We start from the raw sequence: 19,408 nt of genomic DNA, 5'->3' as shown, positions 1-19,408 counted from the left end.
ATGACAGGGGATCAGCAATGGCAGGAGTTTCTGGGAGTAATTCAGGAGACGCAGCAAAAATTCATCCCTAGGATAAAGAAGCATAGTACAGGGACAATGAGGCAACCATAGCTGACTGAGGAAATCAGGGATAGCATAAATGTAAAAGAGAAAGCATATAATGTGGCTAAGGGCAGTGGGAAACCAGAAGACTGGGAAGGTTACAAAGACTGACAGAAGGCAACAAAAAAAAATAAGGAGGGAGAAGATTAAATATGAGAGTAAGCTAGCCAGTAATATTAAAGAAGACTGTAAGAGTTTCTTTCGATATATAAAGGGCAAAAGAGAGGCAAAAGTGGACATTGGACCACTGGAAAATGATGCTGGAGAGATAGTAGTGGGGAACAAGGAAATGGCTGAGGAACTGAATAACTACTTTGCGTCAGTCTTCACAGTGGAAGGCATGAGTAACATTCCAAAAATTCAAGAGAATCAGGGGGCAGAGCTGAGTATGGTGGCTGTCACCAAGGAGAAAATGCTAGAAAAACTGAATGGCCTGAAGGTGGATAAATCCCCAGGACAGATGGACTACTCCCCAGAGTTCTTAAGGAGATAGCTGAAGAGATAGTGGAGGTGTTAGTGGTGATCTTTCAGGAATCATGAGAGTCAGGGAGGTTCTCAGAGGTCTGGAATATCGTTAATGTGACACCGCTGTTTAAAAAGGGAGTAAGGCAAAAGACTGAAAATTACAGGCCGATTAGCCTGACCTCGGTTGTGGGTAAGATTTTAGTGTCTATTGTGAAGGCTGAGATTTCTGAATACTTGGAAGTGTATGGTAAAGTAGAGCAAAGTCAGCATGGTTTCGGCAAGGGAGGTCACTCCTGACAAATCTGTTAGAATTCTTTGAGGAAGTAGGTTAGACCAAGGAGAGCCAATGGATGTTTTCTACCTGGACTTCAAGAAGGCCTTTGACAAGGTGCCACACAGAAGGCTGCTGAGTAAGATAAGGGCCCATGGTGTTAGAGGCAAGGTACTAGCATGGATAGAAGATTGGCTCTCTGGCAGAAAGCAGAGATTGGGGTTAAAAGGGTCTTTCTCAGGATGGCAGCTGGTGATGAGTAGTGTTCCACAAGGGTCTGTGTTGGGTCCACAACTTTTCACTTTATACCTTAATGATCTAGATGAAGGAACTGAGTGCATTCTGGCTAAGTTTGCAGACGATACAAAGATAGGTGGAGGGACAGGTAGTATTGAGGATGTGGGGAGTTTGTAGAAGGATTTGGACAGGTTAGGAGAGTGGGCAAAGAAGTGGCAGATGGAGTACAACGTGGGAAAGTGTGAGGACATGCACTGTGGTAAGAAGAATAAAAGCATGAACTATTTTCTAAATGGGGAGAAAGTTCTGAAGTGCAAAGAGACTTGAGAGTCCTAGTCCAGGATTCTCTCAAGGTAAACTTGAGAGGGTTGAGTCAGTAGTTAGGAAGGCAAATGCAACTTTTGCATTTATTTTGAGAGGACTTGAATATGAAAGCAGGGATGTACTTCTGAGGCTCCAGAAGGCTCTGGTCAGGCCACGTTTGGAGTATAATGCGCAGTTTTGGGCCCCATATCTTAGAAAAGATGTACTGGCCCTGCAGCATGTTCAGAGGAGGTTCACGAGAATGGTCCCAAGAATGAAAAGCTTAACATAAGAAGAACGTTTGAGGAGTCTGGCTCTCTACTCAACTGAGTTTAGAAGGATGAGGGGGTATCTAATTGAAACTTACAGAATATTGAATGGCCTGGACAGAGTGGATGTTGGGATGATGTTTCCATTGGTTGGAGATACTAGGACCCGAGGGCACAGCCTTAGAGTAAAGGGAAGACCTTTTAGAACAGAGATAGAGAGAAACTTCTTTAGCCAGAAAGTGGTGAATCTAAGGTTGTGGATGCCAGGTCATTGTGTATATTTAAGACAGAGATAGATAGGTTCTTGATTGTCAGGGGTATCAAGGGTTACAGGGAGAAAGTAGGAGAATAGGGTTGAGAAACTTATCAGCCATGATTGAATGGTGGAGCAGACTCGATGGGCTGAATGGTCTAAATTCTGCTCCTATGTCTTATGGTCTTATGGTCTTATTTACTGTAATGAAGTGATTTATTGCATGATGTAATGAGCTAATGGTGTAAAAGGCAAGGCCTTAGCGTGCAGACAGACCAATACAGGTGGATTCATCAGTGGATTAGGTCACAAAATGGCAAATAGAATCTTTTTTTATTTAGATAATAAAAACAAGGCAGGAATATTGAATTTGTGCATGTCAGACAAGGACATAATTAAAGTACTGTGAACAATTAGCAGGCACCATTTAGCAGGAGGATTGAGAAGCACTGGGGAAGAAAGAGGTGTGTTGGTGTCTTAGAGATAAGAGATTATAGTTATGAAAGGATTGAAAAGTTGGAGCATTTTGAACTAAAGGTTAAAAAGTTACAAAATGGTCTCAGAGTTATGAATATTTAGAATAAGTCATGATTGTTTACACTGGTCAGTGATTAATCATTTAGAACATAGAACATAGAACATAGTGCAGTACAGGCCCTTCGGCCCTCGATGTTGCGCCGACCTGTGGAACCAATCTGAAGCCCATCTAACCTACACTATTCCATTATCATCCATATGTTTATCCAATGACCATTTAAATGCCCTTAAAGTTAGCGAGTCTACTACTGTTGCAGGCAGGGCATCCACGCCCTTGCTACTCTCTGAGTAAAGAACCTACCTCTGACATCTGTCCTATATCTATCACCCCTCAATTTAAAGCTATGTCCCCTCGTTCTAGCCATCACCATCCGAGGAAAAAGGCTCTCACTGTCCACCCTATCTAATCCTCTGATCATCTTGTATGTCTCTATTAAGTCACCTCTTAACCTTCTTCTCTCTAACGAAAACAGCCTCAAGTCCCTCAGCCTTTCCTCATAAGACCTTCCCTCCATACCATGCAACATCCTGGTAAATCTCCTCTGCACCCTTTCCAATGCTTCCACATCCTTCCTATAATGTGGCGACCAGAACTGTACGCAATGCTCCAAGTGCGGCCGCAACAGAATTTTGTACAGCTGCAACATGATGTCGTGGCTCCGAAACTCAATCCCTCTACCAATAAAACCTAACACACCGTACGCCTTCTTAACAACCCTATCAACCTGGATGGCAACTTTCAGTGATCTATGCACATGGACACCGAGATCTCTCTGCTCATCCACACTACCAAGAATCTTACCACTAGCCCAGTACTCTGTATTCCTGTTACTCCTTCCAAAGTGAATCACCTCACACTTTTCCACATTAACCTCCATTTGCCACCTCTCAGCCCAGCTCTGCAGCTTATCTATGTCCCTCTGTAACCTGCAACATCCTTCCGCACTATCCACAACTCCATTGACTTTAGTGTCATCCACAAATTTACTAACCCATCCTTCTACGCCCTCATCCAGGTCATTTATAAAAATGACAAACAGCAGTGGCCCCAAAACAGATCCTTGTGGTACACCACTAGTAACTGAACTCCAGGATGAGCATTTCCCATCAACCACCACCCTCTGTCTTCTTACAGTTAGCCAATTTCTGATCCAAACCGCTAAATCACCCTCAATTCCATGCCTCCGTATTTTCTGCAATAGCCTATCGTGGGGAACCTTATCAAACGTTTTACTGAAATCCATATACACCACATCAACCGCTTTATCCTCATCCACCTGTTTGGTCACCTTCTCAAAGAACTCAATAAGGTTTGTGAGGCACGACCTACCCTTCACAAAAACCGTGTTGACTATCCCTAATCAAATTATTCCTTTCTAGATGATTATAAATCCTATCTCTTATAATCCTTTCCAACACTTTACCCACAACCGAAGTAAGGCTCACTGGTCTATAATTACCAGGGTTGTCTCTACTCCCCTTCTTGAACAAGGGGACAACATTTGCTAGTCTCCAGTCTTCTGGCACTATTCCTGAAGACAATGACGACATAAAGATCAAAGCCAAAGGCTCTGCAATCTCCTCCCTAGCTTCCCAGAGAATCCTAGGATAAATCCCATCCGGCCCAGGGGACTTATCTATTTTCACACTTTCCAGAATTGCTAACACCTCCTCCTTATGAACCTCAATCCCGTCTAGTCTATTAGCCTGTATCTCAGTATTCTCCTCGACTACATTGTCTTTTTCCTGTGTGAATACTGACGAAAAATGTTCATTTAGCACCTGTCCTATCTCTTCGGACTCCACGCACAACTTCCCACTACTGTCCTTGACTGGCCCTAATCTTACTCTAGTCATTCTTTTATTCCTGACATACCTATAGAAAGCTTTAGGGTTTTCCTTGATCCTACCTGCTAAAGACTTCTCATGTCCCCTCCTGGCTCTTCTTAGCTCTCTCTTTAGGTCCTGGCTAACTTGTAACTCTCAAACGCCCTAACTGAGCCTTCACGCCTCTTCTCTACATAAGCCTCCTTCTTCCTCATGACAAGAGATTCAACTTCTTTAGTAAACCATGGTTCCCTCGCTCGACCACTTCCTCCCTGCCTGACGGGTACATACTTATCAAGGACACGCAGTAGCTGTTCCTTGAACAAGCTCCACATTTCAATTGTGCCCAGCCCCTGCAGTTTCCTTCTCCATCCTATGCATCCTAAATCTTGCCTAATCACCTCATAATTGTCTTTCCCCCGCTATAACTCTTGCCCTGTGGTATATACCTATCCCTTTCCATCGCTAAAGTAAACGCAACTGAATTGTGGTCACTATCACCAAAGTGCTCACCTACCTCCAAATCTGACACCTGGCCTGGTTCATTACCCAGTATCAAATCCAATGTGGCCTCGCCTCTTGTTGGCCTTTCTACATACTGTGTCATGAAATCCTCCTGCACACATTGGACAATAACTGACCCATCTAAAGTACTCGAACTATAGCGTTTCCAGTCAATATTTGGAAAGTTAAAGTCCCCCATAACAACCACCCTGTTACTTTCGCTCCTATCCAGAATCATCTTTGCAATCCTTTCCTCTACATCACTGGAACTTTTCGGAGGCCTATAGAAAACTCCCAACAGGGTGACCTCTCCTTTCCTGTTTCTAACCTCAGCCCATACTACCTCAGTAGACAAGTCCTCATCAAACGTCCTTTCTGCCACCGTAATACTGTCCTTGACTGACAATGCCACACCTCCCCTTCTTTTACCACCTTCCCTGAACTTACTGAAACATCTAAACCCCGGAATCTGCAACAACCATTCCTGTCCCTGCTCTATCCATGTCTCCGGAATGGCCACAACATTGAATTCCCAGGTACCATCCCATGCTGCAAGTTCACCCACCTTATTCCGGATGCTCCTGGCGTTGAAGTAGACACACTTCAAACCACCTTCCTGCTTGCCGGTACACTCCTGCAACCTTGAAACCTTATTCATGACAAAATATTAAAGCAAAGGTTTAAACAAATTTCTTTACGCGGATGGTGGTAAGTATGTGGTGTTCTCACCTTTAAACCATTGTTAATATTGGAATAATACAAAGACAATTAGGTCAGTGTTTGAACAAGAGGAATATTGAGGGTGTGAGGGTGAATATGACTAGCTGGGTCATGTGGTGATAAACCCCAGAGAAGTAGTCTTATTAACACTCTGCAATTCTTTGATACAACCTGAGTGTCTAGTCTTGGCTAGGTTTGAATCGTGGTCCCAGAGGTGTGCAAAACAGCACTGCAGGGATAATGAAGAATGACAGGAATATCAGTGTAATAGATTTAGGATGATAAACAGCTTTGTTATGATGCACACTAGCAGCAGATTTCATAAACTATGACAGAGGTTGACTGCTGACTCGATACACAGCTCTATTCTTAAATTGATATTTAAATATTTAACAGACAGAGATTGGAAATTTGAGAGTTAGCCAGACTGTGAAGAGCTGCACAGAATGTTATCTTGCTGGCTCATCTGAGTTAATTGATTGCAGCTAGGCATCAGTACTTTGTTTAAATTGGCCTCTGTGCCTTGGGCCATAAATGGAAGAGAAAGGAAAGCAGCCAGTGGCTTTATTGCTGAAAGCTGGCCAATGCCCACAGATGGAAAATTCTTATATGTATTTGGAGCAGGAGCAGGCTTTATGGCCATTCCAGCCTACTCTGTCATTTAATAAGATCATGGCTGACCTGATTGTAAACTCAAATCCACACTCCCACCTATACCCAATAACGTGTGAAAAGACAGCAGCTGGGTCCTATGCTGAGAACTGGGACTTGAGACCACAATCTCTGACTCAGGAGTTGAGAATGCAACCAACTAAGCTAAAGGCTAACACACAGTAGGTATAGCTATGGATGCTGGATAAGGGCACAATCAGACCACATTGTGATGCCTACCAGAATCAAATAACTGTTTGATCTTGGAGCACTAACACAGCATCAGGCAAACAAATCCGGGAACCCGCAAACATGAAAATCAGAGGCAAATAACTGGAATGCAGAATTGTTTTATTCTGTATGGCATCCTGAAGATGACCGTCATTTATCAACCTGATTAATTTTGTACCATCTCTCCAGTTTGGTTAGAAAGAACTAAAGATTTGCCGGCTGCATTTGTTGGAAGTCTGATTTGTTTCTCTGCATTTTAGTTTGTGTATTATTTATTAAACAAAATTTACTGATGCGCTTCAATGCTCAATATCATTATAAATTGACCAATACTTTCCAAGTCAGTAACAAATTCCAATTATGATAAATGCTCCCTGGCTGACAGATTTTATTGACCTTCAGTAAGAGGCCAACTGTAATTTTAGAACAACTTAGGCGGCAGACTGATTCAAAGCATGTACCTCTTTCATTCTCTGATTATTCAATGCTTGCACCAAATTGTCACTCTTCTTGCCTCTCATTATAGGTTATCTTCTATATTTGCTCATGTGTTAATATACGACTTGATGATTAGCCATTCAATAACAACTTGATTTTATATGGCACCTTTAACTTATTGAAATATTCCCAAATGCTTCACGGACACTGAGACATATAAGAAGATAGGGTGCCAAAAAGCTAAAGCAGTATGTTTTAGCAAGCCTTTTGAAGGAGAAAAGAGAGAGAGGTAAATAGTTGAAAAGATTTGGGATTGGAATTTGAGACTACAGGTCTACATGCACGAAGACATGTTTGCTGATGGTGGTGGAATGAAAACTCATTGTGGAAAAGGGAAGAATTGAAAGGACACTGAGATCATTGATGATTGTATGTTTGGGGAAGGAAAAGATATTGAGCAGTCATGGGAGAGACAATGAAGTTGTAGTTACAGATTTGTGTACATTTTTAATGGCAGAGTGAGAATTAGAATTGCTCGGTGATGGACCTCTTGGAGTAGAGTGGAGGCAACTACTGGTGGACTAGAGATTGGAGGGGGATCCAGAGCTGGAGACTGATGCCCATTAGATGGGATGTAGGACTGAGAAAGACTGCAGACATAACATTCAACAGACCATGGGAAAAAAATTCTCACCAATGATAAGACTTGTAAATTCAATATGATGGGAGACAATGAGCAAAAGAGGACAGAGCTCCACTCTATGTCTGGTAAATTGTTAATGTTTCAGATTACAAGCAGGAAAGCTAATAAACTGTCTGAGGTGTCAGACTGATAAGGTGCATTTTGGAGGTGCCTTTGTACCAGATATGAGTTATGCTGTACTCAGTGCGAAGCCAGAAGGGTGTAACATTATCTACAGCAAACAGCGTTACCTCATACCAACCACTGTCAGGGAGTGAATGGTTTGCTTGATGTCAATGGAATTTTCTTAGGACTTCTGCCATTGTTAACTGGGTTTTGCTGAACGTACGGTGGAGAAATGGGGTAGGAGATTCCAAACATGTCCCTGGATTTACAGTCTCCCACAAGCACAAAAGTGATTGTACACTAGTCTTGATACATTGCCATAGCTTTCAGGAGTCCGACATTTTGTAAAAACCTGGAATTTAATTAATGGGAATAATACATGAAAATAAAAAAAGCAAGTTAATTTTAAAAAGTCATGTCTTGTACCAGTATCATAGACTTATAAATTTAACCTTTAGTTTAACCTTCACGGGGTGCATGGTGTGAGACCTGTCTACTTTACATGGCACTACTTTCCATCAGTGTCTGTTCACACTATGATAGTCACTCATTCAGTTTGACAAATGAACTTCCTAATAGACCTTTTCTTGGCTCCATCTCTGCTTTCCTTACTTCTATCAGTAAAGATGCTGCATAAACCCAAGGTGTTAAAAGCAGGGAAGTTCTTACTGGTCTCCTGCCCAATGTTTATACCTCAGCCAACATCTCTGAATCAGATTATCTGGTCATTCTCACATTACTGCTTGTGAGAGTGAGCTATGCTCAAATGGTTGCAGTCCTTTTGAGTTTTTTGGTGATAGAGAGGTTTTATGAAGGTAATACTTGCTGTAATGTATATGGGAGTCTCAAAGATGTTTGATAAGGTGCCAAATAAAACATGGGCTGAAAGGGGCAGTGGGAACAGTGGTCGAGTTGCAGTGTAGCATTGAGCAGTTGTTTTGTTTTGGGTTGGAATAGCATGGGTTTCCCTGGTGTTATCATTATTGCTTTCCCTGAACTATATTAATGGCCTCGAACTGGGAGTACTGGGCACAACTTCAAAAAGTTGCAGAATTAGCAAAATTTGGAAGTAATGCAAATTATGAGCATGCCAGTGGTGTGCATCAAGTAGCAACATAGAAAGGTTAGTGAATGGGTGGACATGTGTGGCAGATGAAATTTAATGCAAATAATTGTGAATTGATTTAATTTGGTGACAGAACAAGGAAAGGCAATATAAATTGAAGAATACAAATCTAAACGGGATGGAGGAGCAACATGGAAGGTTGAAAAATCTATGAATAAAGTGTTTGGGATCTTGGGCTTTGTAAATAGTGACATAGAAGTAATGGCGGTCCTTTAAAATCATTGGTTTGGTCTCAGATGGAGTATTGTGCACTTCTGAACATCACACTTTAGGAAGGATGCAAAGGCATTGGAGAAGGTGCAGAAAAAATTATAAAGGTGATTCCAGGGATGAAAAGATTCAGTTATTTGGATTAATTGGTTATCTGGAGCTGTTCTCCTTCAAGAAGATTAAAAGGAGATTTAATAGAAATACTCAAAACCAAGAAGAATCTGACGAGAATAGATGGAGATAAACTTTTCCCATTTATTGAAGGACCAAGAACCACGGGCACTGATTTCAGTGATTGGCAAAAGATGTAATGATGACATGAGGAAAGTAATGTTTTACACAGCATGTGGTTCTAGAATGCACTGTCTGAGAGTAAGGTGGAGGAAAGTTCAATTACTGCCCTTCAAAAGAAAAATTGGATAATTATCAGAGAAAAAACAGTTACAGGACTATGAAGCTAAAGGCAAAGGACTGGGGCTGGTTGAGTTGTTCTGATAAGAACCCAGCATAGACACAATGAAGTGAATAGCTTCCTATGCTTCTGTGAAAGATGTTTAGAATACAAAAGCAACAGATGCAGCCAAACAGAGGTTAGAAATTTTGAGAGTTTCTCACTTAGAAATATGGATGAATAAAATTCGGAATTCCATCATTAAATCTGCCCCCAGCCCTCCCAAACTCTTTTCAATGTTACTGGGAAATCAAGATGTGGAGGTGCTGATGTTGAACTGGGCTTATCCAACGAAGGGACAGTGCTTCAAAAGCTTATGATTTCAAATAAACCTGTTGGACTATAACCTGGTGTCATGTGACTTCTGACTGAGAAATCAAGACAACTGAATGTCCTCCAAATAATGTGGGTCAAATCTGGTAAGCGTCATCAGCTTCAGAAGAAACGAGTGGAGAGAATGCTCAGCTAGAAAGCATTCCTCTACCATGCTGTTTTAACACAATATTATTACAAATACATAGTTCTTCCTTGAACCTTCCCTGCCTGGTTGATGCTCTGTAACTTCAAAATTAAATCTCGCTGAAGAGACTTTGGGCCAATCCACATCCAACAACCTGCTCTGTCAGCTCCTGTTTTGAAAGCTGTGTCAAATTTCACCATGGTGACTGAGATCATCACACTCTAAAAAGTCAATTTGCTTATCTTTCAATGTCAACAGATCCTTTAAAACTTCAAGATTCAACGCTTAAAAAATAACTTTTCCTTGGGCCAAACAATGAGTGTGTCAATTTTTTTTGAAATCCATTTTACTTTTTGAGATACAAAAACAAGAAGGCAGATTACTACCTGGATAGCTGTAAGTTGGAATAGGAGAGTATGCAGTGGGACCTTGGTGTCCTTGTGCACCAGTTGCTGAAGGTAAGCATGCTGATGCAGCAAGTGGTGAGAAGGCAAATGGTATGTTGGCCTTCATTGTGAGAGGTTTCGAGTACAGGAGCAGGGACATGTTGTTGTAGATATACAGGGCCTGGTATATTGTATGCAATTCTTGGTCTCCATTTCTGAGGAAGGATGCTCTTGCTCTTGAGGGAGTGCAGCAAAGGTTTACCAGGCTGATTCCGGGGATGGCGGGTCTGACATATGAGGAGAGATTGACTAGGTTGGGATTGTTTTCGCTAGAATTCAGACGAATGAGGGGGGATCTCATAGACACTTATAAAATTCTAACAGGACTAGACAGGGTAGATGCAGGAAGGATGTTCCCAATGGTGGATGTGTCCAGAACCAGGGGTCACAGTATGAGGATCGGGGTAGGCAATTTAGGACGGAGATGAGCAGACATTTCTTCACCCAAAGAGTGGTGAGCCTGTGGAATTCAATGCCATGGGAAGTTGTTGATACCAAAGCATTGAATGTATTCAAGAGGCGACTAGGTATGGCACTTGGGGCGAATGGGATCAAAGGTTATGGGGAGAAAGCAGGAATTAGGCTATTGAGCTTGATGATCAGCCATGATCATGAAGAATGGTGGAGCATGCTCAAAGGGCTGAATGGCCTCCTCCTGCTCCTATCTTCTATGTTTCTGTGTTTCTATGTTTATGGACAGAGAAATGGAACATAAACATTAACCTCTGAGGTTGCAGAGATATAAGAAGAAAATATGTGAAGGAAACTGAAAGTAATACATGAAAGTATTTGATGAGCAGAAAATCACTCAAAATAAATTTTTGAGATGACTGAAGCCGTTGTTTCAGCTTTGCTTCAAACTCTCTTCCCTAGCTGTCAACTCCTCTCTCCCTCTCCTCACAACAGTCTGTGATTAATCAAGGTGCAGGGCTGGATGAACACAGCAGGCCAAGCAGCATCATAGGAGCAGAGAGGCTGACGTTTCGGGCCTAGACCCTTCATTAGAAAAGGGGGAGGGGAAGGGGATTCCGAAATAAATAGGGAGAGAGTGGGAGGCGGATAGAAGAGGGATAGAGGAGAGGATAGGTGGAGAGGAAACAAACAGGTCGAAGAGGCGGGGATGGAGCCAGTAAAGGTGAGTGTAGGTAGGGAGTTAGGAAGGGGATAGGTCAGTCCAGGGAGGACGGACAGGTCAAGGGGGCGGGATGAGGTTGGTCGGTAGGAGATGGAGGTGCGGCTTGAGGTGGGAGGAGGGGATAGGTGGGAGGAAGAACAGGTTAGGGAGGCAGGGACGAGCTGGACTGGTTTTGGGATGCGGTAGGGGGAGCTGCCTCTTCGACCTGTTTGTTTCCTCTCCACCTATCCTCTCCTCTATCCCTCTTCTATCCGCCTCCCACTCTCTCCCTATTTATTTCAAAACCCCCTTCCCCTCCCCCTTTTCTGATGAAGGGTCTAGGCCCGAAACGCCAGCCTCTCTGCTCCTATGATGCTGCTTGGCCTGCTGTGTTCATCCAGCCCTGCACCTTGTTGTTTCGGATTCTCCAGCATCTGCAGTTCCTACTATCTGTGATTAATCAAGTCTGTTTGTAGACTTGGTGTCATGTTCAATTGCAAGATGAAGCTTCAATTCCAAATTCATAGCATCATTAGGGCTGTCTATTTTCATCTTTGTAATATCATCCAATTTCACTCTGTCTCAGTTTATCTGCTGCTGTAACCCTAATGAATACTTGTTTTTACTTTTAGATTTAACTATTCCAAAACCCTTTTGTCTGATTCCCCCATATTCTACCCTCCATAAACTTGAGGTCATCCAAAATTCTGCTGTCTGTGTCACAGCAAATCCCATCCCTCTATGACCCTTGTGCATGCATTGATTTCCAGGTGAGTAACATCCTGATTTTGAAATTCTCAAGTCTGTTTTCGAATCTGTCCATGGCCTCATCCTCCCTAATGCTGTGATCTCCTGGAGCACAATAACACCCTGAGAAATTTGAGTTCTGGTCTTTGGAGCACCCAGTATTGTAACTGCTTCACCACTGATGGCCATATCTTTAGAAAGCTCTAAGCTCTGAAATTTCCTCCATACAACCCTCCACCTCTACCTTCTACATCGTTATCTTCCTTTAAATCACTGTTTAAAACCTCCCTCTTTTACCAAGCATTTGATCATTTGACCTAATATCCCCTTGTGTAGTTTGGTCTCATAGTTTGTTTTATAATACCTCAGAAAATTGGACATAGTGGATTAGCCGTGGTAAATGCAGGGGTTACGGGGATAGGGTGGGTGGCTGGGACTGAGTGGGATGCTCTTCAGGGCTTCAGTGCAGACTCAATGGGTTGAATGGCCTCTTTCTGCACTATAGGAATTCTATGATTCTATGATCCTTTCTTAAAATAAGATGAGTCAACTTGGGATGTTTTGTCACATTAAATACAAGATAATTATAAGTTGTTATTGGATGGTATGCATTACTTTTCCAAGTTTAATTTAGTTTTGTTATACTTGTTGTTTAGCTTCATCATCCATCTCAGGGTTTCCGCTTCGGAACAGTGCGAGAGAGCAGTGCTGAGGACTACATGAAGATGAGTTTTCCTGAGATGCATGAATACACAAGACGGTTCAATGTTCCAACTACATTGGATGGAGTAGCACATCTGAAGTAAGCAAAATGACAATGCAATTACAACATAATGTATCAATAATGGTGAGGCATTTGTATGCACAGGCATGTAAAGCAATTCTTTGACTGAACTCAAAAATAAATGTACATTGCAGATTTACAATGCTCTGATAAGGGGTACTGATGGTATTACAGCTGATGTTAGTACAGGACAAGTCAGATCCCAGACTGAAATCTGGCTTGATAGATTATATTTTGTTTTCTTGGTTTAGTGAGGTGTTTGAAGATGGTGAAACTCAAACTGCAATGTTACAGATTCAGATTTACCATAAAACTGAATTATGTGAACAAAATAAAGATAAGATAGAATAAACCAAACTATTTACATATAACACATTGAAAGATTTTGAAACGCATGGTAAAAAGATCCCATTAATCCCAAAATACTTACTTACTGTATTCACATCAGAAAGTATTGCCTTCTCCATTTCACGTAGGATTCAACTTAGTTAAGGCTTCAATTGCTGGTCATAAGAATCTGATAGCCTCTTGTTTGATTCATCACATAACTGAGTATAGATCTTCTTAGCTTCACATAACCCTTTCAGGGTTCTGACCAAACACTTCTGGTCTGGAACTTTTAAACTAAGCTCCTTACACACTTCCTTCACAGTCCTAAACTACCTCCCTTTCGTGGGTGCAACTGTTTTACACATTTAACTTTAGCCAATTCTTCTGCAGAATGACCAAACTAAATCTCAAAAACTTTTTTTATCCAGCTATGTGTGATTTCCCCTAAGCCCAAAACAACAATTACAGAATCTTGTATCTGAAAGCTTAAAATGCTACAATGTTTACTTTGTTCACTCATTAACTTTCTCATCATAAATAAATCCCCATTACTCTCAAAAAGGTTCCCTCTCATACTGTGTTTTAAAAGAAATTACCATGACTACAGGAATACTTACAAGTTAATCATTGGATCCTTTCAGACACAGAGAGAATCAATAAACCACTAGTTCAAAATTCAAAAATCCCAAACAAATTATACTAAAATATATATAAACACACCTCGCATCACGTACCCCACTTCACCCCCCCCAAGGAAGAATGTAAATGTAATTTTAGAAACATTTCTATTGTTTATAGAACAAATTAACAGTACTTTTATGTTACATTAATAATAATAACATGTTGACATTAAACGTACAGTGAGTTATACAGCAACCTTATTTTATATTGGTTCATCTGCACCGCATCACTTAGTGTCTTTCACACGTACTCTCAATGAAGAGTCCACATTTTCTTTCACCAGCGTGTGAGCAAGTTTCAAATTATATGGTTAGAGAATTAAGCTTTGTTGAAACAGCCATAAGTTCTAGTCCCAAAAGTTTCTAAAAAAAAACCAAAGGATTGTGATCACATTGACTTTATCCTGGAGGACCAGCAGAGGAGGACATGCCACCAGAACCTGCCAGATCTGAGGTTGCCACTCAAGGCCAATGCCATCTCACAGTGCAGAGCAATGGTCAGCAGTGCCAGAAGAATGTCAATGATCTGTTGTACTCTACCAGGGTAAGTGCCACAATCTTCTCTCTGCAACATCACACTCACTCTATACATGCTCCCACACCAATCTCTTAACAAGGTTCATGCTCAACCATTCTCTCACTATTGCATGAAACGTTTTCTCTCATGCACTCTTGTTTACCCCCCTCAACCTCCAACACTACTAATCTTGCATGCTCTTTGTGCAGCCCACTAACTCCCTCTGAACACCTCGCTAGGAGTCCCTCGCTTGCACCAGCAGTAACAACAATGCCACCTATTTTGCCTTCACTCAATCCCTCTCACAGAGCCCTGCAGAACAGAAGAGGCCCTTCAATCCATCAAGTCTCCACTGACCTATTGACACTAATCCCACTTTCCAGGACTTGACCCGTAGCCACGATATTCCAAGTGCTCATTCACATACTTTTTAAAGATTGTGAGGTTTTCCCCCTCTAATATCCTCCTAGACAGTGCATTCCAGATCCCACCACCCTCTGGGTGAAAAGGTTTTCCTCCAAACCCCTTTAAAGCCTCCTGTTTTTCACCCAAAAGTTATGCCCCCTTATTATTAACTTTTAAACTAAGCTGTTTTCCATCCACCTGCCTGTGCTTATAAACTTATATCCTCAATCAGATCCCCTCTTAGCCTTCTTTTCTATAAAGAAAACAACCCAAGCTTGTCCAGCCTCTCTTCATTGCTGAAATGCTCCATCCCAGGCAACATCCTGGTGAATCTCCTCTGCACTTCCTCCGGTGCAACCATATCATTCTTATACTGTGGCTTAACCAAAGTCCTGTACAGCTCCAACATTACCTCCCTGCTCTTATAAACTATGCCATGACTGACAAAGACTAGTGTTCCATATGCCTTCCTAACTACCCTATTAACCTGTCCAGCCATCTTCAGGGATCTGCAGGCAAGCACTCCAGGATCCCTCTGTTCCTCTGAGTTTCCTAGTGTCTTGCCATTCATTGAGTAGTCCCTTGTCCTTTTCTTCTTCCAAAGTGCTTCACCTCATGCTTATCCATTTTAAATTCCATCTGCCACTGATCTGTCCTTCTGACCAATCCATCCATATTCTCCTGTAGCCTAAGACCCTCATCCACACTATTAGCCACTTGGCTAATCTTTGTGTCATCCACATATATACTTACCATCCCCTACATGGTCAGCCATATTGTTTATTTATACGACGTAAAATAAGAAATCCAGAAACCCTGTGGTATGCCACTAGACATCAGCCACTAGTCACATAAATAGCTTTCAACTACCACACTCTGTCTCCTACCACTCAGCCAATTTTGGATTGAACTTCTCAAGTTATCCTGTATCCCATGTACTTTTACCTTCTTTATCAATCTCAAGTGGGACCTTGTTGAAGACTTTGCTGAAATCCATACAAATTACATCAACTGCATTACCCTCATCTGTACACCTGATCACCTCCTTGAAAAATTCAATCAAATTTGTTGGACATGACCTCCCTCTGACAAAGCCATGCTGACAATCCCTGATCAAACCATGCCTCTCCACATGGCGGTTAATGCTCTCCTTCAGAATTTTCTCCAATAGTTTCCCTTCCACTGATGTGAAACTCCGTGGCTTTTCTCTCATTGCAGGAGGATGAATGGAGGGTTACCTAACATAAAACTCCTCACTTCCTATGAGGAGAAAATCCTGACCCTTGCAGGAGAAGACTGTAGGGATGCTGAGGCATCCATGTCCAACCAACCAAGTGTCCTTCTTAATTTCACTGCAACGCTTGCAGTAACCCCGCAGTCAGTGACAATCATTGTACACTACTTCACACAAGTGACCGTGTTGCCTTCTCTCTCTTTTGTCTCACAGGTACCAGCAGGATGTCCACCATCTCTGTAGAGAAATGGACAGTTCTTCCAGCAGTAACACCCTTGACCTCTGAGGATGAGGATGAGGAGGCCCCAGAGTGAGCATCTGCAAAGCTGCCTCCTGCACCACACCTCCAACACCCCACCCCACCCCCACCCCCTCCAAGGATCTCAGATACTGAGCCCTCAGAGGGAAGGTCAGGCTTAGAAAACTGGGAAGCACAATCTGGTGAACACCTCATTGTGACAGTTCAGGAGCTGGCTAAGGAAGAAATATCCATGCTCCTGGCACTCAGAGAATGCAGACACCAGCCTGAGACTGGAGAGAGCCCAGTAGTGTCAGCAATCAGGGATTTTGTCCAAATGCACTGTGCGGGACAGAGCAGCAGCAATGGATGCATTGGTCCACATTGTCCAGAGGCCGCAAGAATGCAGCTATGCATGTACCTGTCCATCTGCCTCCATGGACAGGCTGCTGGCTGCCATGGAGATGTAAGTGCTGCACCCTCACAATCTGCTGGCAAGGTGTACACACTTGTACTCCATGACCTCAGCCACTGGTCCTCAGGCATCATGACTGGATTTGGGAATCTGGCCTGCACTCCAGGTGCTCGTTCCACACAAAGAAACAGGGAAGTCCCAGGAGGCACCCAACCAGCGAAGCACAAGCCCCTGAGAAGTCTCTTCTCAGGAAACTCTTGAGGTGACTGGGCCCTCACCTTCACCCTATCTGTCCCACACTGACTATTCAGAGTTGAAGCTGAGGAAGGTTAACTTGCTCTAAAAGGAGACCCTCCGCATGCCCGGCCTGTCCAGACACAAACACCTCAGGGTCACCTGACCAGACCCCCAGAGCTAGCAGGCTCTCTCCACCCCAGCGACAGAACTAGAGTGTCCACCAAAAGGAAGAGGTAGTGAGAGGAAGAGGATGAAGAAAACCTATTGAGGACACTACTGTGGCATATGTGACAATGCACAACACAGGATGTCTCATTTTTTTATAAATTTGAATGCTGTTACTCTACATCTGTTAGCTCAAAACTCTGTGTAGCCCTGAATGTAACTGTGCCAGCATGATGGCTAACTTCATGTCCCACATGTACGATGTCTGTGTTCAGAACTGCTGCAGCATGTGGAAGCAAGAAGAACACGGAGTATATACAGGGCAATGGGTCCTGCTGACACGGTTTTCTCTTGTCCTAAAACATCTCTTATTGTTTCCCTCCCTCTGTGTTAGAAATGCTGGTGTGAATGATGTCGTCGGTAATATTTGGGGCACAGAGCAAGTGCATTAGGATGGCTGGTGATTAAGGACCCCGCAGGTCTGTACAGCGCATGGGTCTGTGTGGAACGTTATTTCACTCTAAAGGGCTTCACATCAGTGGGCCCTACAGCTGCTTCCCTCACAGGATAGGATAGGATTTACTCGCATTTAGAAAGATACGGAGTTATTAGCAATAGCCTGCATGACTTTGTGTGGGGAAGGTCATGTCCCAGAAACTTGATTGAGCTTTTTGAGAAAGTGACAACAATGATTGATGAGGGCAGGGTGGTAGATGTTGGTAGCAAGGCCTTTAACAAGGTCCCTCATGGCAGGCTGATACAGACGGTGAAGACACATGGGATCTGTGGTGAACTGGTAAGATGAATACAGAACTGGCTTAGTCATAGAAGGCAGAGAGTCACAGTGGAAGGGTATTTTTACTGACTGGAGATCTGTGACAAGTGGTAAAAACCAAAAGAACTGCGGATGCTGTAAATCAGGAACAAAAACAAAGTTGCTGGAAAAGCTCAGCAGGTCTGGCAGCATCTGTGAAGGAGAAAACAGAGTTAACATTTCGGATCCGGTGACCCTTCCTCAGAAACCAGTGGTGTTCCGCGGGGATCAGTGCTGGGGCCCCCTTTTTTGTGACGTATATAAATCATTTGGAGGAGGATGTAGGCAGTCTGATTAGTAAGTTTGTGAATGACATAAAGATTTGAGGAGCTGCGGATATTGAGGAGGACTTCCAGGAGAGACAGGAAAATATAGATAGGCTGGAAACTTGGGTGGAGAAATGGCAGATGGAATTCAATCTGGACAAATGAGAGGTGATGCATTTTGGAAGGTCTCATACAGGAGTGAAGTATACAGTAAATCTCAGAATCCTTAGTAGCATCAACATGCAATGAAGTAGGGTCAGATGATGTAGAATCTGTGTGGGTAGAGTTAAGTAAAAGTGAAAAAACCATATAATGGGAGTTATGTACAGGCCTCCAAACAGTAGTCAGTATATGGGGCACAAGATACACCAGGAGATAGAAAAGGCTTGTAAGAAAGGCAAGGTTATAGTGATCATGGAGGACTTCAATATGCAGGCAGACTGGGAAAATCAGGTTGGTAGTGGATCACAAGAAAAGGAATTTGTGGAATCTCTACGAGATGGCTTTTTGAGCAGCTTGTGGTGGAGCCCACTAGGGAACAGGCAATTCTGGATTTAGTGATGTATAATGAGGCAGACTTGATTGGGGAGCTTATGGTGAAGGAGCCCTTAGGAGGCAGTGACCATAATATAATATAATTTACTCTGCAATTTGTGAAGGAGAAGCTGGAATCAGATATAACGGTATTACAGTTGAATTAAGGCAACTGCAGAGGTGTGAATAAGGAACTGGCCAGAATTGACTGGGAGAGGAGCCTAGCAGGAAAAACAGTTGAACAGCAAGGGCAGGAGTCTCGGGGAGTAATCCGGGAGACGCAGCAAAAATTCATCCCTAGGAAAAAGAAGCATACTAAAGGGAGGACGAGGCAACCATAGCTGACAAGGGAAGTCTGGGACAGCATAAAAGAGGACAACTGAAAAAGAAATAAGGAGGGAGAAGATTAAATATGAGGGTAAGCTAGTCAATGATAAAAAAGAAGATTGCAAGAATTTCTTTAGATATATAAAAGGCAAAAGAGAGGCAAGAATGGACATTGGGCCATTGGAAAATGACGCTGGAGAAGTAGTAATGGGGAACAAAGAAATGGCCGAGGAACTGAAGGTCTGAAGGTGGGTAAATAACCTGGACCAGATGAACTACACCCCAGAGTTCT

At 42.7% G+C, this 19,408-nt stretch overlaps 1 protein-coding gene across 1 annotated transcript in view; it reads left to right on the top strand.

The window, feature by feature from the left end:
• The window catches only part of grin3bb (glutamate receptor, ionotropic, N-methyl-D-aspartate 3Bb), a 75,540-nt gene that overhangs the window by 42,395 nt on the left and 13,737 nt on the right, over positions 1–19,408 (top strand). Inside the window, 1 exon segment of the mRNA XM_048613901.1 lies at positions 12,827–12,972. Within this exon segment, the coding sequence (XP_048469858.1) occupies positions 12,827–12,972 (146 nt within the window).

This window comes from Rhincodon typus, chromosome 29 (assembly GCF_021869965.1).
Source record: "Rhincodon typus isolate 14 chromosome 29, sRhiTyp1.1, whole genome shotgun sequence".
Taxonomy (NCBI): domain Eukaryota; kingdom Metazoa; phylum Chordata; class Chondrichthyes; order Orectolobiformes; family Rhincodontidae; genus Rhincodon; species Rhincodon typus.
The sequence above is the reverse complement of the archived record's forward strand: the minus strand, read 5'-3'. Positions and strand labels throughout refer to the sequence as shown.